The 26524-nt window shown below is 43.3% G+C and overlaps 1 protein-coding gene across 1 annotated transcript in view; it reads left to right on the top strand.

Annotated features, from left to right (window-relative positions):
* The window catches only part of PDS5B (PDS5 cohesin associated factor B), a 127507-nt gene that overhangs the window by 74721 nt on the left and 26262 nt on the right, over positions 1–26524 (top strand). Inside the window, exons 16-21 of the mRNA XM_028526750.2 lie at positions 164–303; positions 1715–1830; positions 6919–7024; positions 9830–9990; positions 17154–17277; positions 19782–19940. Of these exons, the coding sequence (XP_028382551.2) occupies positions 164–303; positions 1715–1830; positions 6919–7024; positions 9830–9990; positions 17154–17277; positions 19782–19940 (806 nt within the window). The remainder of the gene's footprint in view (positions 1–163; positions 304–1714; positions 1831–6918; positions 7025–9829; positions 9991–17153; positions 17278–19781; positions 19941–26524) is intronic.

Genomic DNA, 26524 nt, shown 5'->3' with positions numbered 1-26524 from the left:
TGCCCGTCAGTATTGCAAGGAGTTGTTTAGAAAGAGCCAGTTCAGTCTTTTCCCACGTAACTAAGTCAGGATTATTAATCAGTAATAAAAATAATGAAACTTTAATCTTTTTATTTGAGAAATTTCTAAATTCTATTTTAATTGAACTTCATTTTAATTAAAGGAAATTTGCCAGATCCTGGTAAGGCTCAGGATTTCATGAAGAAATTCACACAGGTGTTGGAGGATGACGAGAAAATAAGGAAACAGTTGGAAGTGCTTGTCAGTCCGACGTGCTCCTGCAAGCAGGCCGAGGGCTGTGTGGTAAGGAGACAGCCGAAAAGAGCCGGCGTTGGAAGGAGCCCCGCGCCTTCGTGTCCCCTTCTGTGGAGTGCTTTGTATTCTTCATGTAAAGTTCAGGAAAAGTCACAAAAAATGACAGTACAGATACACTCCAGTCCCCGTGTAGAGACTGTTGCTGTTTTATGTGCACACGCACACACACACACACAGAACTCTTGGTGTGCTGCACTTCCGTTCATCAGTCTCGCACAGCGCTGTGTGATGAGAGCAGCGTAGCACACCGTCGAGCGTGGTGTGTCGTGCTCTATTGGACAGTCCACGTGTTACACGTTAGGTGTTTTCCCAGCTTTTGATTAAAGAACAGTTCAATATCTTTATGGTTAAATATAATTTTACACAGTCTTATTATTTCTTAAGGATAAATTTAGTATTGGCCAGTTTCACTATTGGAAACAAAACTCAAACAAAAACAGAAGTTGTTTTTATAGGGTTTCTCTTTCTTGGTTGCTATTCATTTGACCCTTTTTTCTCTCTGGGTGTATTAGCCTTTCATATTCCTTTTGTGCATATTTCTTTTCTGTTTTTAATCCTTTGCCCTGTTTACCTGGAATAGTTGTCTTATATCTTACTGATTTGTTAGTCTGTCATGGCAGTGGATAGTAATTAATTGACAAGTAATTTTTTGTCAGTTGTAGTTTGCCCCTTCATTTTCTGATGTCCCTTATATACTATAGTTGTTGTTGTTTTTTTTTTTAATTTAAATTACAGTTTGCATTCAGTTGTTTTTTTTTAAATTAGTGTCAGGTATATAGTGTAGCCATAATTTCTTTTTTTATTTTTATCTATCTAAGTCTATTAGCGTTTTCTTCAAGGATTTTGTCTTTGGTGTTCTGCTCACAAAATTCCATTCTATATGACAGAGTCCGTTGAATGTCAGTTTTTATTATTCTCTTGCCCCTGTAATTCTTCCAAGGGGCTTTAAAAAAAATCCTTGGCTCCCTCTCAAGTTGACAAAATGGGAATCTTCACAGTGAGGTTCACAGATCTGGAGCTCAGCTCGTTCCCCTGATAATTAATTGTGTTTGCTAAATTTAGTTTGGAAGTCCCCCAACTCCTGGTTTTATTCTTCAGTATTTGTTTCTATCTTTTTAAAATACTTTTGGTGTAAGGTTTTTACTCTCACTCTGTTTTCATTCTAAACGTCTGTTCAGTTATTTCAATATAATATACTGAATAATCTAACTTTTCCCTACTTGAAATGTTACCTTTCTCCTATGCTAAATTCTTAACCTCGTCTATTTTCTGAATTTGTTCGTTTCTTCATTTATTCTAGCACCAGTACTACACGGTATTAATTATGGTAGGTTCTTAACATTTTAGTGTAATTATTTAAACATACCTTTGTAATACTGTTTAAAAATCTACATTACAGCGTGAAATTACTAAGAAGTTGGGCAACCCCAAACAGCCTACAAATCCTTTCCTGGAAATGATCAAGTTTCTCCTGGAGAGGATAGCTCCTGTGCACATAGATACTGAATCGATCAGGTATTTGTATGTAAGATACGAAATTGTTATATCTGTGTGTCATTCATGCTCTAGTCGGGCAGTCACCGCCGATCCCCTCCTGTCCAGGGCACTCGCCTGTGCAGCCTGATGTGTGCACGCCGTGGCCTGATCTGCACGTGTGCACGAGTGTGTGCGTCTGTCAGTGTGTGCACACATTCATCTGTGTATCTTTGGTTTTACTTATTTTAATTTTGAGTACTGTTTCATTTTGTGTGAGAAATTATCAATCCAAGCCTCATTTTGATCTCCTACGAGTGTGCCGGGAGCCCCTGCTCGCATTAGCTTGTGTGCACTGGTGGCACAAGCAAGCCGCGGCGTCTGCTCGGGGAGGGAGACTGGACGGACGTGCTGTGAGGAAACGTGCCGCGTCCCCACAGATACTTGGGAGCTGGGGACGTTATTTTTAAAACCACCATCCTTGAAAGCTTCAGCTTTGGTATTACTGTGACATCTTGGAGAGCACTTCCTTTTTATTGTTCAACTATTTCCTAAAGTGTTTCCACTGGTTCGAAAATGAACTAATTATTATATATATGCGTGTGTATGTGGCATACTGATTTAGTAGTCATCAGTACTGTCTTCCAGAAGTGCATTAGAATCCAAAATAAATAATGCTAATGGTACCTCCTGCGCCCAGTGCATCCCCTTTGGGGACTTCTGTTGGCGTAAAGGGGCAGGGTGCAGCTCTGGGCCCGCACTCCCTTGCCCACCCCTCCCCAGCGTGGGACGTGGGACGTAGGGAGGCCCTACTTGGGATATCTGTGAGTCACTTTCCACTCCTCTTGTGTCAGTTTTCATCTGAAGAAGGGGTTCTATAGTTTGGGGAAAGACAAAACCAAACAAAACTGTAACTCTCCTCATTAGTATGAGGAGCAGTCTGAATCAGACTGAATTTCGTTGGTTAATTAATTACGTGCCTTCTCCCTTCGAGGCATTGCCTGCCATGTATTGGCAAAGCACATTCATACTTCCTGCTCTTTTCACCAGCCTTCTGTCTAGTAACGTAATGAAGAGTCTCAATCAGGAGGTGGTATCACAGTTCCGCACAGTCAGTGCAGTGGCGTCAGACGACTGGAAGGACGTCTCCCGGGGCAGCATCAGCCCTGGGAGGGAGACGGGGGGAGACTTTGTTTCCACAGAGACGGCGCGGGGAGTGTTCTAGGAGGGGAGAGCGGGTCTGGCCAAGTTCTACCTGGACCGAAAAGGACAAGGTGTAGCCGTGCGTGCCATTTGTTTAAACTGCAGCACAGAGAGGCAGCACCTAAGCATGCCTGGGGTCAGATGGCGGCCAGCAGACCCAGCGAGAAGGAGACTGTGAAGCGCGGCAGTGCACGCAACCCAGGATCCCAGCGCTGGGAAACAGAGCCTCGGGAAACCCCTGATTGGAAACCCCTGTGGGGGTTGAGCGAGAGACTCCTGGCCTCACAGGACAGGTCCTTGGAGGGTCCCATGGGGTGCACAAGCCCACCCACACCACACGGGAAGCGGCACCAGAGGGGCCCAGTTTGCCCAGGGGAAGTGGCACGGAAGGGACTGAGATCCGACAGAGAGCGGAGCAAGCAACCATTGTTCCCTCTCAGGCCCCGCCCCCACATACAACGTCACAACCCAGGGACTGGGGTGCCCCACCCTGGTGAGCATCTGAGGCTCCGCCCCTCATACCTTACAGGCTCCACCAGACCAAAGCGGGGTCGGGCAGGGGTGGACGACGGAGATGGCTCAAACAGAATTGGAAGCCCCACAATCAGTTTTTTTAAGCGACCGAGAGATAGCCAACCTATCAGATGCACAGTTCAAAGCACTGGTGATCAGGATGCTCACAGAATTGGTTGATTTGGGGTGTAAATTAGATGAACAAATGAAGGCTACAATAAGTGAAATGAAGAAAATGCACAGGGAACCAATAGTGATGGAATGAAAGCTGGGTCTCACACTAATGGAGTGGACCAGAAGGAAGAAAAAAAACATACAGCCAGAAAAGAATGAAGAAATAAGAATTCAAAAAAATGAGGAGAGGCTTAGGAACCTCCAGGACACCTTTAAACAATCCAACATGCAAATTATAGGGGTACCAGAAGGAGAAGAGGAAGAGCAACCAGTGGAAAACTTATTTGAACAAATAATAAAGGAGAACTTCCCCATTCTGGCAAAGGAAATAGACTTCCAGGAAGTCCAGGAAGCTCAGAGTCCCAAAGAAGTTGCACCCAAGAAGGAACACACCAAGATACATCATAATTACATTAGCCAAGGTAAAAATGAAGGAGAGAAATCTAGAAGCAGCAATAGATAAGGAGACAGTAACCTACAAAGGAGTTCCCATCAGACTGTCAGCTGATTTCTCAAAAGAGACCTTGCAGGCAAGAAGGGGCTGGAAAGAAGTATTCCAAGTCATGAAAGGCAAAGACCTACATCCAAGATGACTCTGTCCAGCAAAGGTTTCATTTAGCATGGAAGGGCAGATAAAGTGCTTTTCAGATAAGGTCAAGTTAAAGGAGTTCATCATCACCAAGCCCTTATTTTATAAAATGTTAAAGGGTCTTATCTAAGAAAAAGGAGATAAAAAAACATGTACAGTAAAATGACAGCAAACTCACAGTTATTAACCACCACACCTAAAACAAAAAGAAACGAAGCCAACAACTGGAACAGGAACAGAACCACAGAAATGGAGACCACAAGGAGGGTTAGCAACAGGGAGATGGGAGGAGGAGAGGAGGAGAAAACGTATAGAGAATGAGTAGTGTAGATGGTAGGTAGAAAACAGGAGGAGGGTGAGAATAGTGTGGGAAATGTAGAAGCTAAAGAACTTAAGACACATGGACATGAACTAAAGTGGGGGGGAATGTGCGTGGGAGAGGGTGTGCAGGGTGGAGGGGAATGAAAGGGAAATGGGACAACTGTAATAGCATAATAAAATATATTTAAAAAGAATGTTTTATAAAATAAGGCTATTAACTCAATTTGACTTTAATAAATATTAAACTATATAAATCTATCAGTAGTCCTTGTTATTTCTGTTTTTGGTATTAAATGGTTATGTTTCTGGCATTAAATCTTCAATTGCTTTAGAATTTCTTATAGTATAAGGTGGAGTTAGAGCTTCATCCTTTTAAGCATATGCTAGCTAGTTGTATGAACTCCACTTACTGAAAAAATTGTGTTCCTTCCATAAAATAATTTACTGAAAAATGATTACTGAAAAAATTGTTTTAAATAAAATGATTACTGAAAAAATTGTTTTCCTTCAAATAAAATGATTTGAAATATTTCCTTATTACAGCATAAATTTTTACATGATTTGGACTCTTACTACATTTTCACTTGGGTTCCTTTGTGTTTTGAGGATTTTAGTGTACATTTTTATCTCATTAACAAAGTTGTTTCGTCCCTCCCCATTAAAATTTAGAGGTTATTCCCAGATGTTGATTTATTTTTTCAGATGAGCCATAAAATGGGTTTGTTGAATCTTATCCCACACCAAGTTGTATTCCCTTGAGATGTTTAGAGATTTAGTGAAAAATGTCTCTTGTATAATACTGCATTTCCATCTTAGGAAAATACTTGCCTTGATTTATTTGACTCTCTGTATGCAGCCTTCATCTAATTTTAGAGCTTATATACAGATTCTGTGTGTTTAAACCTTTTTCTGCCTTGCTTTATATATTTGAGTTGTCATTTGTAAGTAGATTTTTCCCCCTCTATATTTTAGGTGACTTTGGCTGACATAGAAAACCATTGCTGATTATCTGAACTTAGTATTTTTTTTTTCATAATTTTAGTTGCTTTCTTCTGTCTTCTTGGTCGATGCTTCTATTGACAGATTTTTGTATGTGTAGCTCTTATTCTTAGGTTTTCAGCTCAGTTGTACCTTTTCAGAAATACCTTTTCTAACTGCTCTTGGTAAAAGAACTTTGCTTCTGGTCTTGGCCTTTTTTCTGGTCCTTATTCCTTGATTCTCATATTATGTATTAGTTTGCTTTCTTTTTGTCATTTCTTCACTAGACTGAGAGCTTCGTGGTCTTAAATAATGCCTTTAATTTTGGATATGTGATATTTTTCATTCCTGTATGATGACATCTAGTTAAGAAAACTTTGGGGCTGTTAAAAATGATGGGGATAGGATTCAGGCTGAAGGTTTTTATTTGGGATAGTTAGAGCTATGAGAATTGATTCATTGGGGAAAATGGGTAGAAAAGGAGAGAAAAATATCCTCAGAGACACCAACTGTTAAGGAGATGATAAATATGAAAGGTTCCTGCAAGGGAGACAATACATTTGACTCCTAGCTTGACCTTAAAATTTGAGTACGTAATATTTTTGTAGAAATGCAGATCTAGTAAAGTTACTAGAGGCCATTGAATAACGAATTTTCCCATATTTTGATACATACTATGTCTTTAACCTGGTGTTTGTGGTTTTTTATAAAAAAAATACCAGTGTGAATAATTATTTTAGATAATTATAATGCATTTACAAATGTTTGTTTTAAAGATAACATAAGCTTGTTTTTAGAAGAAAATGGTAAAACATGTTTCCTTCTTGATCTGCTTTAATGCCCCAGTGAGACAGGATTGCATGTCCGTTACTGGGTATTCCTGCCCCTTGCGGCAGCGGCAGCGGCAGGCCGTGGCATGTCTGGCTCTCCCAGCGCGGCTGCCCCCCAGGGGTGCACACTGAGTGGTGTGAAAGTGCGTAATGTTGTCATCCAGCCTCTGTGTCAGCACGGATTCTCTTCTCACTGGGGAAGTTACGAACTTTAGATGATTAGAAAACCCCTGTCGTTCATGTGTTTGGGCATAAGCCTTCCGTGGAAAATAGAGGAATAAAAATATAGACGACATTAGTAGACAGCAAAGGAAATAATATCTGACTCATTTGAATGGACAAAAGAAAATACAGGTTTTTCAAAGAAGCATCTCAAAATACAGTTTTTGTTTTGCAGTAATGTTTGGAAAATCACATTTGTATATGGTTTGGGTGGGGGCTATCTAGAAAATATTTAGGATTTTTTTAGACATTGCTAATAAGGTACACTTAAAAATGACTCTTTTTAAAATCTTTCTTTAGTGCTCTCATTAAGCAAGTGAACAAATCGATTGACGGGACGGCGGACGATGAAGACGAGGGCGTGCCGACCGACCAGGCCATCAGGGCAGGCCTTGAACTGCTGAAGGTGAGCGTGCCCCTGGGGACCGTGGAGCCTCGGGGGAGATTTTCTCCTCCATCGTGTTTAGGGCTTGGGGTGGCCAAAGGGTTTGGTTTTTCTGTAAAATGGGTCTAGTAACACTTACTTGTCTTGAACCTCATTCAAAACAATTTTGTTAGATGGTATTATGACAGCTGCCATATCAGTGTACATTTTCAAAAAAATCTTACCAATATTGAATTTTTGTGTAGTCATTTTAAAATATTGAAGATGGAAGAATATACGCAGCATTTTTGGCATATTATGCTTTACTAAGAAAAGTAAAAATCACAACTGAAACACACATACAAAAAAGATCCGTACACTGTATGGGGAAGGTGCTGTGACTGATGAAATGTGTCAGAAGTGGTTTGCGAAGCTCTGTGCTGGAGATTTCTCACTGGACGATGCTCACGGTTGGGTAGACCAGTTGAAGTTGATATGATCAAATCAAGACATTAATTAAGAGCAGTCAACTTTATGCCACATGGGAGATAGCCAACATACTCAAAATATATAAGTCAATAACATTATTCACGAAAATGAAAAATGTGTCCTTTATTTTATGGAAAAAACCATACAGACTTTTTGACCAACCCAGTAATTTATTTGTAGGATTGTGGGGGATTTTTTGTGTTGTTTTTTTTTTTAAGTTCTCGCCTGAAGATATGTTTATTGATTTGAGAGAGAGAAACATAGATTGGTTGCCTCCCATTTGTGCCCTGACCCACAAAAGGGGTCAAACCCACAGCCTTTTTGGTGTACAGGGACAACATTCCAACTAACCTAGCCACCTGGCCAGGGCTAAATATTTTTAGTTTTAAATTGTGTATTATAGCCTGATATTAATCATATTAAAATGGTGGGTTCTGATTTGAAGGTTTCATTACTAATGAGCAAGAAACGTGCTTGCCCTATCCGGAAGGAGACAAATTCTTTTTCAAACTGCGTCATATCTTTTGTTAGCTAATGTACTACTGCCTTACACTGATCATAAAAATACTGGTTAATGTTGACAACTTTGTAAAATTATAAAGAACAGCATTCATAAAGCATACATAAATACTTTTATTCCTTTTAATCTTTGATTTTTACAGAGTTCAGATCAGACTGAATGTACAATTTTATGTCTTGACTATTCTTTCTTATTAAAATACAAGCTTTTTTGTTTTTTAGTGTCTTCTAAGACTGTTTTTAAGAATGTAAAAAACATCAGGTTTCTGGCTGTCATTCGGTAGATGTGTGCTTTGGGGCACGTGACTTTGCCTTCGCGCCTCGCCTGTGATGCAGGGTGACAGTGATGGTGCTTAGTCTGCTGACGACTGAGTTAGATGGTGCACGGGAGTTGTGTAGTCAAGTGTCTGGCTTACAGTAAAAATAATAAATGTGTTTTGAAGTAATGATTCACTTTTGGAATGTCATAATGCTTCCATCTGTTTCTCTATTGCTGGATATTTAGATATTTTACATTTTATACCTGTTGCCACTACTGAGGCACATATCCCTGACATCTTTCACTAAGGTTTTTGAGAAATTTCCTAATCTTATAAGCAAAATCAAGCTTTTAACTTGTATAGTTATTGCATAGGTGTACTAGCAGGGTACACCTTTCCTGTCAGTCCATTAGTGTTTTCCCGATGAGGGATTCATTATTTTTGTTCTCTGTCCATTTTCTGCTGATAGCTCAGTCTTTTGTTTGTTTTTTTACCTGATTTAAGTGAGCTTTTTAATTTCTTTTGCTGTTTCATAGGACATATTTGATGTACAAACGTATTCTATCCGAGTGTAAAGTAAGCTGTTAGCATGTCAGTAAAACGAGTGCCAGTGAAAAGAACACGGAGTGCTGGTGCTCTGCCCCCCTCGGAGCTCCTCGAGGGCCCGCCCCCGCCCCCAGTGTGCGGGTCCTGCGTGCCGCGCTGCTGCTGCTGCCCTTCGTGGTTCTGCCGCCCCCGTCTGCCGTGCATCTCCAAATAACTGCTTGTGTTGGCCATCGTACATAATGTGTTTTTCTTCTTGCTTGTTTTCCATTCCACATTTGAGTCGGTTAAGCTTTAAAATAAGTCCCATGATTTTCAAAGAATTTTATTTGTTTTTGTTTTTTAAATCCTGAAACATAACCTATCTGAAATTTATTTCGAAACTTTGTTTTGGGGGATAGCCCAATTTGATTTTCTCCAAATAACTACTCGGTTTTACGAAGACTATTTATTAAAAATCCCATTCATTCTCATTTATCTTCTCTTGTTTTCTCTATAATTTATTATGGTCTATATCATCTAAGTTTCTATATGTACTAGGGTCTGTTTATTTCCTTTTCTATTTTACGTTTCTTCTAATGTTAGTGCCATGCTGACTTGATTATTGTAACCTTATCACATCTTTTACTAGCTGGTGTTTTACTTCCCTAGATTACTTTTTCCCCCAAAATGTTATTAGCTAGTTACTCTAATGACCTTTATTTAGAGGAATAGAGATATTTTGTTAAATTCCTTTTTTGGTTCTTTTTTCTCCTACCCTCATTTCCCTTAAAAAAATTTAACCGAAATCCAAATTATTTTAAGTAAAACTATATTAACAATTTAATTTTGAAAAAAATGAGTTCTTTGGCTTATAGTCTTAAACAAGAATATTCCTGTTACATATTTGAGCATATTTTAAATGTTAAAGTGCTCTCATTTACTTGTTAGCATAATTACTTTTGTACTTGATTTATATTTCTACTACATAATAGTTTAGATTTATACTGTAGAGATGAAAAGGGTTTACAGGTCATTTTTATGACTGATTTTTTAGGTGCTCTCATTTACACACCCCATCTCGTTTCATTCTGCTGAGACATTTGAGTCCCTCCTGGCTTGTTTGAAAATGGATGATGAAAAAGTAGCAGAAGCTGCCCTCCAAATCTTCAAAAACACAGGAAGCAAGATTGAAGAGGATTTCCCGCACATCAGATCGTGAGTCGAGTTTATTCCGATAAATATTCTGGAAAATAGAAAAGTAATTTACTGTTTCTTGAATTATGTAATAGAATACTTTATCTTTTGAGGAAATAATGGCTGGGTTATCTTAAGTTGATAGTGTTTGCTTTCGATTCTCATTTTCTGGGAGAAAGCACTTCCTGGTATTTTAGAAGATTCATGAAAACGTGGGGTGCACGTGTCATTTCTTTCGGAAGCATCCACGTTACTGAAATAGTTCAGTGGAAACAGCCTGACAGCGAAGCAGCCTTGGCTGCCTCGTGGCGCGGAGGACACCTCTCACAGGACTTCGGAGCCCAGAGGGAGCCGCAGGGGCTTCCGCAGGACTGGCCTCGCGCTCTCTGCTCTCCCTGGTGATTCAGAGGGCTGGGTCGCCGGGGTTCTGGAATGAAACGGTGCTTTACGTGACGCAGGGAGGAGGGGACGTAGCTGTGTGTGTGTGATATGTGTGCGTGCGTGTGCCAGTGTTCGTAAGAACTGGAATTTGTGTGTATTCTGGGAATCTCCAATAGTGGTTGGTTGTTGGTCAAGGTTCTGTAGTAGCTCAAAATACTAAGCCTTCCTCCGTATGGATGCCTGCTCACCGTGCTCTGTACACCTCTTCCCCGTCCCTGGGGAGCGCCCCTGGGGAGCATCTGGCATCCGAGGTCGCTCCTGATGCCGTCCTCGGGCACTGGTGCTGGTTTGGCCTCTGCCTCGTGACTTCTCGAGCACTAGCCACTGGCTAGTTAGTGGCGGTAGCATGCTTACCAATGTGGACAGTCTCTTAGTGTCTCAGGTGCCTTTTTTACTATTCCTGTCTGTTCGTGGGGACTTAATTTTAGAAAGTATTGGTAAATAAGACAAAGGTATTTACTAAAGATGAGTGAAACATACCATAGTTTTGTGACAGTAGTCTCCTTGGGCAGAATAAGAAACTTTATGGTTTAGGACTGACTGCTTAATTTTTTAAGATTTTATTTATTATTTTTAGAGAGGGAAGGGAGGGAGAAACAGAGAGAGAGAGAGAGACAGAGACAGAGACAGACATCAATGTGCAGTTGCTGGGGGCTGTGGCCTGCAACCCAGGCATGTACCCTGACTGGGAATCGAACCTGCGACACTTTGGTTCGCAGCCCGTGCTCAATCCACTGAGCTGCACCAGCCAGGGGTCTGACTGCTTAATTTTTAAGGGAGCTTGAAGCGTGGACTTGCACTTGGCGTGGTGCTGTCACTCTTGTGTGCAGATTGGCGATCAGAGCGTAGACACCCCCCCCCCACACACACACACACTATGTGTGTAAACTCTGTACGTAACTCTGTACCATTTACGGAATGCCGGTATTGCACTACCTCACTTCGACCTTGTAACACTCACGAAAGTGTAGCACTTAGCGTCTTAGTCTTCCGTGGGAGGAGTTGAGTGCTCTCTCTCTCGAGGTGAGTGTTTCTGGGTCATTCAGTCATCGAGCAGCAGAGTGGAGACTGGAATCTGGGCCTGTCTGTCGGCAGGGCCTGTGGTGCCATATGTATTTGGCACACTTTCTGTCTTGATTAGAACAGATTTTAGTGACATTCGTGTACTGGAGATTTTTGTCTTCATTCCACACTGTCTTTCCTGGTACCTGTGATACTAAAAAGTTGTTTGATTTTTCTATAGGAGAACTGCAAGATGAAGGTAAACAGGTCGGCATTTTAGAACATGCATGGGTATTTTAGAATCCATGCTGCTGTCATATGGAACTGAAATGCGTGAAAAGTACTGGGTTTGCGGGTGGGGGAGGTCCTGCGTGTCTCTCCGAGGCGAGTGCGCCGCCGGCCGCTGAGCCCCTGCTGTTCGCACACACCGCCCTCGCCCTCGGGGAGGTGGCTCGCAGTGCGCGTCTCCGGGGCTCAGACGTGTGGGCCATGTCTGTGTGTTCAAGTATTAAGTTGGGTGACTTGGTTTTGGAAAAAAAAGGACAAAGTAAATGTTTTATTACATTATTTTCTTTCGAATTTACCAAAATAATTTACAAGAAACAGCAGAAACGGTGTCTAAGGAGACGCTGCAACAAAAACACGCCGGCGCTAGGAGAGCTGGGTGGGGAGTGTCTGGTGCGCTCTGTCTGCGCGGTGCGGAGGGGAGGAGACCGAGGCGCGGCCGCTGGAGAGAAACGAGGAAAGCCTCCGTTCAGCTGCACTGGGGCTGAAGGCCAGCGTTTGTGGTCACGCTGGTTGTCTTTGGGCTGACCTGTTTTCCTTCTAAAGGAGGAGCAAATCTCCTGTTAGAATCACGAAGCAAGGTTATTACCAACTTGCAGGAACAGAAAAAATGATGTGCTGACCCACTAAACAAAAATGGTGGCAAGTCTGGTTTTCATTCCGACTCAGCCTGTCTTGGAGTCTGACCGCCCCCAGAGTCAGCTCGTGTGCAGCTGCAGAGAGTCCCCTGGCAGCGTCGAGCAGAGCCCTCGCTGGAGCGGGCCTGGCTCTCGCCCCTGGGGGAGTCTCAGCAGCCTTGGAGAGCGGAGACACAGGGACGGGCCCTCGCCCGCCAGGCCCTCCTCCAGCCCCTGAGCCTGCTGACGGTGCGGGTGCAGCTGAGCTGGGAGCGGCGGTGGGGATCTTCAGGAGAGCTGTCCACTGTTCACTCATCTGGGTGACGCTGCCTGCATTTCCGTTTAAAAGGCAGAGCCAGAGGGAATTCCAGTTATTCAAATGAGAATTAACAGAATACAAACTAACAAACAGGAAACCTATGTAAATATTTCAGCATTAAAAAGATGATAAGCACTATTTGGAAGAATTTCATTTTTCTAAGAAGAAAATTTAAACGGTTTTAAACTGCCAAGAAAGTTAAACTGCAAATGAACATCTGGGTGGGGGTGGGGGAGAACAAAAGTAATGTATTAAAAAGGAGAGTGGCCGAGCTAAGGGTGAAGAAGAGCAGAAACATTTGGCTTATAGCACACAATTTATGACAGGCAGCAAGGAGTCAACAAACAATATAGGAAATGTGAGCAGGAAGCTAGAGATGGAGCGTGAGGAACTTGCATGGGATGTGGAGGTAGTGGGCCAAGAAATAAAGGCGGTGGAGGGGGAGGAGTAACAGATCCTGAAAAGCAGTGACTGGTTTCTGCAGAGAAGGCAACAGTTATGCAAAGTGCAGACTATTTTAAAAAAGTAATCGTAAGCTTATTATTCTAAATGAAAACATGAAGCTGGAAATGAAAAAAGCTCATGTTTTAGGAAAATTTCCTGATAGAGTTTGCTGCATTTTGAGGGACTACAGCAGTGATTTCACAAACATCGAGGGGAAAGGAGGTCATGCACAGCCCAGGAGGAGTGCGGCTGACGAGTTTCTTCCCGACCGCGTGAGATTTCCCAAGTCAGTGATTCGGCAGCTGGGGAGTTTGGGCGGACCAGAAAGTGTAACGGAGGCGTTTCCTAGCCAGCCCGGCTGTGTTTCAGAGCCCACGAAGGGCACTCCCTAGGGTGCAGGGATTGGGAAAACGTGCCGCCCCTCTGTTGTGGGGCCACCCTGTTTACCGAGCTGCATTCCTTTTCCCTTCGCTTTCGGTTTCGCTTGTGCTGCCACATCCCGCTTCTTTGTTCTTGTTTCCCTACCTCTCGTGCGTCTTTTCTCAACGTTTTCCTCTCTGTATTTAAGTCCTAAGTGTGGCTGTATCTGTTTGGAAACTTGGATGTTTTTAAAGGATGATATAAAATTGACCCAAGAAGAGGGAAGAAAAACATAATAGGCTATAATTATTTTTTAAAATTTAGGAAAATTACTCTCTAATAAAAGTGCCAGTAAAGTTGTGTGTTGAAGAGGTTTTCTACAGGCAACCTGAAATCCTAATTCTCTTTTACTTATCCAGGAGATGGCGGCGGGGGGAGCATTCAGATTGCTCCCGAAGCCAAGATAACTAGCAGTAATGCTCAATTCCCCCAGAAGGAAACTAAGACAAACCTTAACACACATTGATGCTGAAATTATAAATAAAATACTAGTGAAAAGAGAGTATGCTGCTGTAACATGAGAATGTATGAGGGGGGACCCAAAAGACCCAAAATTTATTTAGAAAAAAACTATTTATTCTCACATTGAAATGTCAGTCACCTTCAAAGCATTCTCCATTTGATGGAGTACACCAATCGAGACATTTTTCCCACTGCTCAAAACAGGTATTGAGCTCGTCAACTGGGATGCCTTTTAGTGCTTCTGCTGGGGGCTTTGTTTGTTTGTTTGTTTCATCTCTTCCACATCAGCAAAACATTTTCCTTTGAGGACATTTTTCATCTGGGAAACAAAAAAATGTCACTACAGGTGAGATCTGATGACTGGGGAGGGTGGGGCATAGGGGTTGTTCTGTTTTTGGCCAAAAACTGAACACGCAGCTCCCTGTGGACAGATGTGCTCATAAATCTCCCATCACGAAGTGGGCCAAGTGTTGAAAGAGTCTTTAAATTAAAAAAAAAAATTCACTAAGCTGATTGCAGCCTCTCACAACAACGCCAACTGGCCCACTGATGGAAATGGGTTCCTAGAACACTCACCTAGTGGGGGGAGCCTGTACTACAAGGCTTCCAGAAAGATAATTTCGGTTTTTTTGGGGGTCCCCCCTTGTACTATGATCAAATGTGGTTCGTTCCAGGAACACAAGAGTGTTGCTATCAGTAAGACTAACATTCATGTTGCAGTTTGTTTTATAAGTGGGTAAAGGGAAACGGCACACAATAGATCATCTTGATAGATGATGAAAGGGCTCTGGTTTTTTAAAAAAATCCGTCTATTTACAGTAAACCCGATAAAATAGGACCAAGTGCCTCCATAACAAAGGAGGCAGTAGGCACCATCGTACAGTGAAACGTTAGACGCGTCCCCAGTGAAGTTGGGGACCGGGGGAGGAGTCACTGCAGCTGTCACAGTCTCACGCTGGCAGGGAGCACCAGCTGGTACAGTTCCGCGAGGAGATCGAGGTGGGGCAGCCGTGGCTGTGGACCTGGCCGTGGCATGGCAGCTTTCTGAGAAACGGGGTGTCGCCCTGCGCAGAAGCACCCAAACCCTGGCCTGGTGTTCTCCTGTGGCATCAGCGGCGTTTCACACCAGCGTGGCACGGATCCCTCCGAACCCCTGCTCGAGTGCAGAATGGGGACTCGCCTCAGCACCTTCGCTGTCTCCCGTTGCGTGGTTTCTGGTGGGGAGTGTCCGTTCATCCTCTGTCCCCGTGTGTGTTGTGTGTCTGTCTGCTGTTCTGAGGAATTTCCTCACTGATGTTTTTAGAAATTTGATAATCATACATCTCCTGCTGGAGGTTTATAGTAAGTCTTGGGACTGTGAGTTTACTTTCATCGGGTTTGGAAAAGTACTTCTTCAGACATTGTTTCCCTCTCCCCACCTCCTGTTTTCTGGGACTCCAGCCCCACGCACTTTATTTCTGACGGCTCGGGGCCGCCTTACAGGCCGCTGACGCTCGGTGCTCTTCTCTCTCTGACTACTCGCTAATATTCTGCATATTGTGTACTGCTGTGTCATGGGGTTCGCTGATCTTTTTCTTCTGTGATGTACAGGAGTGGGCAGTAGCAGGTTTAGAGTTGTGAGTACATAAAACAGTTTATTCTTGAGAGCCTATCATTTATTTTTTCATACAAACAACTGTAAACCTACTTTTGCTCACTCCCGGATACTCTGCTTTAACTCCTACCAGTATATTTTTACTTTATGTATTGTTCATATGTAGTAGCTCCATTTAGGTCTTATTTATGTATTTTATTTCTGTGCTCATTGTGTTGATTGATGTTTTCTTCCTACCTTCTTGGGCACATGGAACCTATTTGTAATAGCTGTGTCAGCGCCTTTGCTAATTCCGTCACCGGTGCCGCTTCTGCACCTGTTTCTGCTGATTGACTTTCTCCCGGTGACGACTTGGTCCGTCCCCAGAACTCAAGCTCTTTCTCTCTGCAGCGCCCCCTCCGGGGCTCTGCCCCAGAGACGGGGGCACCTCCCGTGGCCTCCCTGGACCCCTGGCCCCGCTCCCCTCAGCTCCCCGTGACCCGCAGGCTGTGCCTGGGCCCCTTCTTTCTGCACCGGGCCAGACGCCCCCTCCCTGCGGCAGGTGGGGGCGGGTCAGCGGCTCCCGCAGCTCCCCCTCTCTCAGGGGCGGAGCCCCAGTCCGGTGCTCGGAACCTGGCGCGGGTGTTCTCCGGTGTGCCGCGTGTTCTCCCGTGTGCCGCCTGTCCGCGGGAGGGGAGGGGTCCGCGCCCAGGTGACGGGCCTGAGCCCGAGGCGGAGGTCCTCTCCGCGGGCTGAGAGTTGTGTTCTTCTGAAAATAAGACAAGGTGAAAAGCTTTTCGTGCTTCACGGCGTAATCTGCGTATGTGTTTTGAAGACCTTTCTGTTCTTTATGTTCAGCCCATTTCCCATGGTATCGTTGCTCTTCCCACTCTCTGTCTTGGGAGGACTTGGAAGGGCAGGGACAGTGACCCTCTGTCTCTGATGTGGGTGTACAGTGTCCCCTCAGGTTGCCGTGTGTCGTTTTAGTTTGTTCTCGGTGTCTTTTGTGCGACTGCCCAGCTCCCTGAGAGCCCGCCCCGCTGTGAACTCCATCGCAGGGGGCTTCTCCAACGACTGTTGACACCTGTGACGCGCTCACAGACCCTCCCCGCTCCTCTTTCTCTTTGTTCTCCTCCATGGCCATTAATCACCATCGGACACAGCCCATATTTTGCTAATTTTTGTGTTATCATTAGCCTTGTCCCCAATATGCTGGTAGCATGAAGGCGAGGATTTGGGACTTTTAATGCTGTCTGGTACATAGAAAGCACCGATTTGTGTTGGTCAGGTGATCAGATGTCCCTTTCCCTAGGTTGCCCTGGAGCCAGGTGGAGGAAGCGTCGGGCAGAGGGGACGTCAGGTCCCTTCGCAGCGGTCACGTGTGGGAGGCGGCAGGGTAGCGGGAGCAGCTGCAGTGAGGGTCAGAGGGGAGGCTGGCGGGGTCGGCCTCCTCGTGTGTGTTTGCACTTGTGAAAGGGAAATGCATTGGGATGATAGTTCTAGTGTGGATGCTTATAAAGCAAAACGATACACGATTGAAAATGAATCTGAGTGGACAATGCAAGTACCTGGTGGAAGTCATGTTGATTTCTCTGATTTTTTGTTTTTCTCTCTTTTTTAGAGCTTTGCTTCCTGTTTTACATCACAAGTCTAAAAAAGGACCCCCCCGTCAGGCCAAATATGCTATTCATTGTATCCATGCAATATTTTCCAGTAAAGAGACCCAGTTTGCACAGATATTTGAGGTAAAGAGAAAAAGATTTTTTGTTTCATATGTTATAGTTACAAAAGAGGTACTAATAATTTTACAGAATGTTCTCATTTGGAGATACATCATTTTATAATATACAGTAAGTCCTCACTGAACTTCATTGAGAGGTTCTGCGAGTTTGAGTGAAATGACATCTAACAAAAACAGTTTTACCACAAACAAGAGTTAAGTTCCTGTGGTGTCTCAACAACATGAGATTGTGTGAGAACCTACTGTGTTTTCATATTTGAATCATATAACTGATGCTGACTAGTGGTTAAAATATGAAAGTATCTGACTATTCACATGTTTATACTAACTCAGATTAAGATATCAAACAATTGTATAATTTTTAATATGTATATATTATATGTTATACACTGTATTCTGGTGTATTTGGTATTAGGAAACATTAATAAGTAATTACATATAAAGTTTTACCTATTGATAGGTAATAGATGATTGTTTTGTCATTTTTCAGGTTTGAAAATTAGATTTCTACTTATGAGATACTAATGAAATGGGGGTTTTGTAAATCAATACTGATTGGTAATATAAAGTAGATAGGGTTATACTGTCACACTCAATTATAATAAACTAATGACGGATCTAATTTTATGTCATATTAAAGTATATCTTTTCATTATGTATTTTATATTATTTATTCTAACTTATAATTTTAGTTCACGAGCCTTGAGTGAAATCAAAACAGTGTGGGAATATGTTGAAGCTATCTACATAAATACTTCGACTTGTGGTCTTTGTCTTATAAACATTGACTCTAACATTGTCACATTTCTACGTATTATGTTAAAGAACTGAAGGAGGAAGAGAAGTCGTATTCTTTAACAACAGTATCTGTAATGTGTTTTTGTATGTGAGAATGACTTCAGTGAATTCATGTTGATGCATAGAAAGCTTTTGGTTTTTTTTAACCTTTTTTTTAATGATGGGGAGGAGAGGACAATGCTAATAATAACTTGAATTTTTAGGATACTTGTATTTTCATTTTGATAATGCCTATCATTTTATTTCATTTTTACAAGAACCTAACCTTCAGTCCTCCTAAGACAGGGTTGGCTGGCTTTCTGAGAAAAGGCTTCATAGAGATATGTGATCTTTGTGAGGTTACTATTAGTCCAGGCTCTGGCCATCACTTTTGCTTTTTCAAGAATGATTTTATTATTTTATTGTGGAAACTCGTCACACTCATTATAATAAACTAATTGAAACTAATTTACATTATCATATTTTTGTTCATAACGTGACCAACAAGCTGGAGCTCAGATGTGCAATGGAAGTATTGAGGGAAGTCGGCAAGAAGTTAACTCGTTTAAATGCACTTTTGATTAAACGAGGCTTTATATTGTCCTGATACATTGGGAAAGTGCAGCTCTGTGCTGCCTTTCCAGCTTAGATTCCTTGGTGTTCGGTGTGGGAGGGCAGAGCATCAGTTCAATAGAATCGGTCATTAAAATTTTCAATAATATATTTACTTGCTTCACAATCAAAAGATGCAGGACAAATATCCACATAGTGACAGAGTGGTAAGTTTTATGCCTCTCCCAGCATCTGTGTCCCCAGCTACCCTGTTCCCTGTCTCAGAGGCAGCTGATGTCCCAGTGCGTAATGTCCTTTTCTGGACCGATTTCGTTGCCACCACACAGACCATGCAGATACAGACGTGCATGGCTTGCCCCTCCCCCTTCGGCCAGTGGTAGCGTATCATAGTCTCTCTCCTGAGTGTTTGGTTTTAAGGATTAAAGTACCTTTGAGATACTCTGTATGTGAGGGTAGGGAGCTCCATTGTTTTGTCACGGCAAAATGCGTAGTATTGGTCGGGTTTGGTATCAGAATAATAGTTTTATTAGTTATGGTGTTTGATATGCGATGCTATAAAAATCCATGAGAAGTGCATGTGACTGTATAATAAAAGCTCTTCCCTGCTCCTGGAAAAGTCCAGTGGGTGTTTGGGCTTCGTTCCTGTCTCAGTGGCTCGGGCACACGCGGTCCTTCTGACCAGCGGCTGCCTGGCGAGGCCCCGGACCCGTGGCTGCCAGCCAGCCAGCCAGCGAGCGAGGAGCAAGAACGTGCATCCGTGTGGGCACGGCGTACCTCGCGCTCTCTGTGTCCTGCTCACCTGAACTGACTCACCTGTCCTCGCCTGACTGCCGAGGCAGCCGCCCCTCGAGGCGCCCTGTGCCCGGGAAGTCGAGCAAAGACGAGTGTTGGTGAACCCGCTCAGTCTCGAACATGGTCCCCATGCCGAGATGTTTCTTCACCTGCCTCTAACTATGACCGGAGCAAAACCAAAAATACTTTCCCGTGATGCTTTCTAGACGTGAAAACCTAGGAAAATTTCAATGTGAGCTTGAGTTGTTAATTATGCCATGTACTACGTGTATAAGAACTCCTGTAGTTTAAGTTGAAAACGAAATGTGTGAACAGTCTATTTGCATGTTGATGGAGTTGGATATACTTTCCTCCCTTCATTTTCAGCCTCTGCATAAGAGCCTAGATCCAAGCAACCTGGAGCATCTCATAACCCCGCTGGTCACTATCGGCCACATCGCCCTCCTCGCCCCCGACCAGTTTGCTGCTCCGCTCAAGTCCTTGGTAGCCACTTTCATCGTGAAAGACCTTCTCATGAATGATCGGGTAATTTGCATTTTCCATACTCGTGTTCTTCCAAATGTTGTCTTCTAAAATTCCGTACAACAGAGACGTGAAATGACGTAAATAGTACTTCCATTTGCCTGCCTCGTTTTAGGCTTTCCTGTCTTTTTAGCAGGCTGCCTTTCCATTGTGAGTGAAATATCGACACTTCTCCTTAGCTCATGCCTTCCTTGATACACACTAAATACCCCCTGATTCTGTCCTCATCAACCACACAGGGTTTGACTTTTGTAACGACGTCTCCTTTCCAGCATGCAGCCCACAGGCGTGCTCACTGTGTGGTTGTCGGGGCAGGAGCGGTCCCTTCCCCACACACGGCAGAGGATCGCTTCTGAGAGCCTCGGGAGGGAACCCCCGGGAAGAGTGAGGGGTTTTGTCCATCTTCGGTGTGTGAGTGCAGTCGTCCCCCCAACCCCTGGCCGCAGCTGCGCCTTCTGTGCTCCCAGTCACCCACACTCGATTCTGAGGACATTGAATGGAAAATTCCAGAAATAAGCAGTTCCCCAGTTTTAAGTAGTGCAGCATTCTGGGTAGTGGGAGGAGATACGGTGCGGTCCTTCCCTGCTCTGCCTGGGACGGTGTCCCTGCTCTCTTTGGGGTCTCCGTGCTGCGCGTGCAGTTCTGTGGGATCCTCGGGAAGATGGAGACACTGACCGTAGTCACACAACTTTTAGTGTGGTGTGTTATTACTGTTGTTCTGTGTTTGTTAGTAATTAACATCTCACTGTGCTGTACATGAAGCTTTATCACAGGTATGTACATACAGGAAAAAGGGTACACGCACAGGCAAAAGTAGGTTTACAGTTGTGGTTCCCTGAACCGGAGTTTATTCCTGTTTATTAATTACTGTATTTTCCTTATGAACAACTATAAACCTGCTTTAGCCCCTCCCTCTCTACTAGCCACTGGAAGACACATACAGCCTTTGAAATTGTAAGTGTAAATTAAGTGTAATTACACATCTATTTACACATTTCAGGCGCTCAGTAGCTGCCTGCTACTGGTAGGGGACAGCTCAGGACTCCTGCCGTCTCAGCTCTGCTGGACAGTGCTGCTCGAAAGCCTTCATCGTTTTCATTTTCCCACTTTACGGTCTGCTTGGAGCCGGCTTCTATGTTATGATAGAGACGTCCCGAGTCATTTTTACTTCCGTCTGACGCGGCTCCATTTACTGAGGACTTTCTCCCCTAGTGCTTAAAAAAAAGACATGAGATTCAAATATGAACGTCAAATGGACTATTGTAAAGGGTACGATTCAGGTGGCATTTACTGCGTTTACAGCGTTGTACAGCCACCGTCTCTACCTGGCTCCAGGCCGTTTGCATGGCGTGGTCTCCCCCGCCCCGACGGCCACCGGTCTCCCGTCTCAGTGGGTTTGCCTGTCTGGACTCTTCCCTGTACTCAGAATCACACAGCGTGTGGCCTCTTGTGCCCGGTGTCCTTCACGTGGTGTGCGCTTTTGCGGTCCATCCTCACCGTAGCACGTGTCAGTGCTGCATTTCACTGGGTGGCCGAGGCGCGTTCCGTGCGTGTGTTTTCCACAGTTCGTGTGTGTGTGTGTGTGTGTGTGTGTCCGTCTGTCCGTTGTCGGGCACTTGGGCGGTTTCTGCCTTTTGAATCCACAGTCCACTGTGGTGCACAGTGCTGCTGTGAGCGCTGTGTCTGTCTGTCTGTCTGTCCGTCTGTTTTCAGTTCTCTGGGGTGTGTTCCTAGGAGTAGATGCGCTGATTATACGGCAGTTTAACTTCTGAGGGACTGCCAGACTGTTTTCCCCAGTGACGGCATCATTTTATCTTCCCACCAGCAGCGTATGCAAGTTCCAGTTTCATTCCATCCTCACCAGCTTGTTATTTTTTGTTAACTCGATTGTAGCCATCCTTGTGGATGGGAAATGGTGTCTCATTGTGCTTTTGATGGCGTTCTCTGATGACTGATGGTCTGATGACTGATGGAGTTGGGTGTGTAATGTTCGTATTACCTCTGTCAACACCTTTTTTGAAGCAATGACTGTCCAAGTACCTTCTTCAATTTTTTGTTTGTTTTTTCGTTGAGTTGTAATAGTTACATATATGTTCTAGATAAAAGTTATCAGATAACATGATTTGCAAATATTTTCTCTCTGTAGGTTGTCTTTTCCCTTTTTTAAAGTTCTTTAATTTTTTTAATTAATATAGTTGACAGACATCATTATGCAAGTATTAGATGTACAACATAATGTTTCAATACTTGTATGTATTGTGAAGTGATCAGTTAATACACCACACATAGGTATACATTTCTTTTTCTGTGGTGAGAACTTAGGAAATTACTGTTAGAAGTTTTCAAGTATACAGTACCCCGCTATTAACTGTATTCACTCTGTGGCACATTATATGCAATGACTGATTTGTGTTACAACCGGAAAGGTGTGTCTCCTCGCCCCGCACTCATACCTCACCTCCTGCTCTGGGAGCTGCCGGGCTGTTCTCTGTGCCCGTGAGTTAGGGTTTTGTTGTTACGGTTTGGGTTTTGCTTTGGTTTCTGGTTGGCTTTTGTTTCTTAGACTCTACATGTAAGAGAGATCGTATGTTTAAAATGAAGAAAGGAAATACCCACCAGAGGTTTCTTTTGTTTTGGGCTTTTTTGTCTCTTTGGTTTTGTTTTTCAGCACAATCACAGAATAATCCTGAAATGATAAACTGTAGCTACTGAGAGAGGGGAATGCACAGTGGCAGCCAGGAAATTAAATGAAGGTGACAGAAAGGCTGAACCCAATCTTGAAAGCCTGGGGGTCCCATTTTTACTCACGGCTGGTAATTTGTGGTTTTCAGAAACAGCTTAGGAAACAAAAATTAAATACCAGCTCAGGTAACCCTTTGATAATAGGATAGATATCCCTAAAATCCAGCAGGCAGACTTCCCAAACACATATTGCTGAAAATTTAAATAGAGCGTAAAAAGCAATTCTTTAATTGAGAAGTGCCCTCAAAGTATAAAGTGGAAATAATGAGAGTGAAATCACAACAGAAACATTCCGCTAAAATTTCTGAACTAAGTGTGTGAGAAAGATCCCAAAAGTTTCCATGGGGCAACCTACCAAAAAAGAAATAGGAATCAGATGAACCTCAGATTTCTCAGCTACAAATCTAGTTTCCAAAAACCAGTGTTATAATTTTCTGCTACCAAGTGACTTGAAACAGAAGATTCTAGTAATTTAAGAATGAGGGGGAAATACTTCAGAAATTCAAGACCACGTTTCCAAATTACAGGGCTTTTTGAAAGAATTACTCCAAGATACATTCTACTAAAATACATAATTTACGAAAAACAGTTCAGTCTGCATGAAAAAATGTATAGAAAACACATGTACAAATGTGAGGAATATATAGAGATAAAATATTAGAGGATTAGAATATAATCAAAACTGGCGTGCTTCATACATTTGATTAAAAATAAAGAGTTTAGGTCAGTAAGGGCTTCCGGCTAAGATGGAGGCATAGGTAGACACACTGTGCCTCCTCGCACAACCAAGATAGGGACAACAACAATTTAGAAACAGAATAACAGCCAGGACTGACAGAAACTTGGTTTGAGTGGAAGTTGGACAACCAAGAAGTTGAAATAGACCCGTTCATCCAGACCTATAGGAGGGGCGGAGTCGGGCAGCTGGGCGTGGGTTGTGGTGCGGAGAGCAGAGCGCGCTGGGACCGGCACTTAAGGCATCCGGGGCGCACAAGACCGCAGTGGGTGGACCGTGAGCACCCAAGCGGCAGCTGGCGGACCCCGGCCGAGGGTGGCAAACAGCAGACCCAGCGAGGAGGCGATTGTGAAGCGCGGCAGTGCACGCAACCCAGGATCCCAGCGCTGGGAAACAGAGCCTCGGGACGCTGATTGAAAACCCCTGTGGGGGTTGAGCGAGAGACTCCCGGCCTCACAGGACAGGTCCTTGGAGGGTCCCACGGGGTGCACAAGCCCACCCACACGGGAATCGGCACCAGAGGGTCTCAGTTTGCTCAGGGGAAGTGGCTCGGAAGGGACTGAGGTCCAACAGAGAGTGGAGCAAGCGACCATTGTTCCCTCTCAGGCCCCGCCCCCAGATACAACGTCACAACCCAGGGACTGGGGTGCCCCATCCTGGTGAGCACCTAAGGCTCCGCCCCTCATATGTAACAGATGTGATCAGACCAAGGCGGGGGAAGGGGGATGGAGATGGCTCAAACAGAATTGGAAGCCCCGCAATCAGTTTTTTTTTAAGCGACCAAGAGATAGCCAACCTATCAGATGCACAGTTCAAAGCACTGGTGATCAGGGTGCTCACAGAATTGATTTTGGTCGCAAAATAGATGAGCAAATGAAGGCTACAATAAGTGAAATGAAGGAAAATGCACAGGGAACCAATAGTGATGGAATGAAAGCTGAGTCTCACACCAGTGGAGTGGACCAGAAGGAAGAAAAAAAATACAACCAGAAAAGAATGAAGAAATAAGAATTCAAAAAAGTGAGGAGAGGCTTAGGAATCTCCAGGACATCTTTAAATGTGCCAACATGCGAATTATAGGGGTACCAGAAAGAGAAGAGGAAGAGCAACCAGTGGAAAACTGGTTGCTCTTGAACAAATAATAAAGGAGAACTTCCCCATTCTGGCAAAGGAAATAGACTTCCAGGAAGTCCTGGAAGCTCAGAGAGTCCCAAAGAAGTTGGACCCAAGAAGGAATACACCAAGGCACATCATAATTACATTAGCCAAGGTAAAAATGAAGGAGAGAATCCCAGAAGCAGCAAGAGATAAGGAGACAGTAACCTACAAAGGAGTTCCCATCAGACTGTCAGCTGATTTCTCAAAACGGACCTTGCAGGCAAGAAGGGGCTGAAAAGAGGTATTCCAAGTCATGAAAGCCAAGGACCTCCATCCAAGATTGCTCTATCCAGTAAAGCTATCATTTAGAATGGAAGGGCAGATAAAGCACTTCTCAGATAAGGTCAAGTTAAAGGAGTTCATCATCACCAAGCCCTTATTTTATGAAATGTTAAAGGGACTTATCTAAGAAAAAGAAGATAAAAAAAACATGTACAGTAAAATGACAGCAAACTCACAGTTATTAACAACCACACCTAAAACAAAAAAAAAAGCAAACTAAGCCAACAACTAGAACAGGAACAGAACCACAGAAATGGAGATCACAAGGAGGGTTAGCAACAGGGGAGTGGGAGGAGGAGAGACGGGGAAAAAGGTACAGAGAATAAGTAGCATAGATGGTAGGTAGAAAATAGTGAGGAGGGGGGTGAGAATGGTATGAGAAATGTAGAAGCTAAAGAACTTATGACACGTGGACATGAACTAAAGGAGGGGAATGTGGGTGGGAGAGGGCGTGCAGGGTGGAGGGGAAAGAAAGGAGGAAATAATGGGACAACTGTAATAGCATAATTAATAAAACATATTTAAAAAATAGTTTAGCAAGAAAGATGGTATAAGATCAAATCTATAAAATAGTTCCCCAAATCAACCACAAACATAAAACCACTTTTAACAACCAAAGTACCGAACAAGTTGTGTAAGAAAAATTTAAAATTTCCTTTACAGAGAAGATTAAACACTTGCATGAAAGACATCTTGCGCATAAGCAGGCAGAGCCGTGGGGAGGAAGAGAGGCGATAGGTGGCGTGAGCGGCGGCCTCGCCGGCGGCGAGGGGGAGGAGGAGGAGGAGAGAGGACTCAGGAAACCATGCTGTCTTGCTGGGGAGGAAAGGATGAGGGAGCCTCGAGTCTCAGCATACACAGAAAACAGATCTGTCCCAGATGGGTTAAGTCTTTAATGTGTGAAAAAAGCCTTAAAACTTTTAGGAGAACATATGGGAGACTATTTTTATGACATTAAAGTAGGAACGGATTTTTTAAATAAGACATAAAAACCAGTAAGTACAAAAGAGTGATCAATTTAGCTACATTAAAATTAATAGCTTTTGTTCAAAGGACACCATAAAGGGAGGGAAAGACACACCAGAAATTAGATTTTATGTATCTTATTAAGATACTAAAACATGTACCTGAAAAAAGTAATGTGTATAAAGATGAACCCTGACAAAAAGAACGCAGGGGAAGAGAGGTGAAAGACATGACAAGGAATTGTGGGAAGGAGGCACCGAGGATGGTGGTGACTACACATGTAAGCGTCACTGGTGGCCAGGGAAACGCAAAACAGGAGCGTAGTGAGACACTTCTGTGTTGATCAGACGGGCAATTTGAGAGATCTGGCAAGAATTGGTGCTACACACTGCTGATGGGAAAATAAGTTTTAACCAGTTTGAAAAATAATTTGACAAATTAAAAGTTAAATACATGTTCACACTGATTTGTCAGTTTCACTCATATGAATATAACAAATTCCTGCTAATATGTATCAGGATGCCTCTTTTAGAACATGTGTTGAGTTATTTTGCACAACGATAATACAGAGTAATAATGAATGAACTACATTCATTAGTTTATTAGCTAGATTTAATAACATTATTGTAATAAACGTGTAATGGTAACAGTGTCATCGAAGTGTGTATGTGGTGTAATACAACTTTTATAAATCTCAGGAACT

This window comes from Phyllostomus discolor, chromosome 11, assembly GCF_004126475.2.
Source record: "Phyllostomus discolor isolate MPI-MPIP mPhyDis1 chromosome 11, mPhyDis1.pri.v3, whole genome shotgun sequence".
In the NCBI taxonomy this organism is placed as follows: Eukaryota; Metazoa; Chordata; class Mammalia; order Chiroptera; family Phyllostomidae; genus Phyllostomus; species Phyllostomus discolor.
The sequence above is the reverse complement of the archived record's forward strand: the minus strand, read 5'-3'. Positions and strand labels throughout refer to the sequence as shown.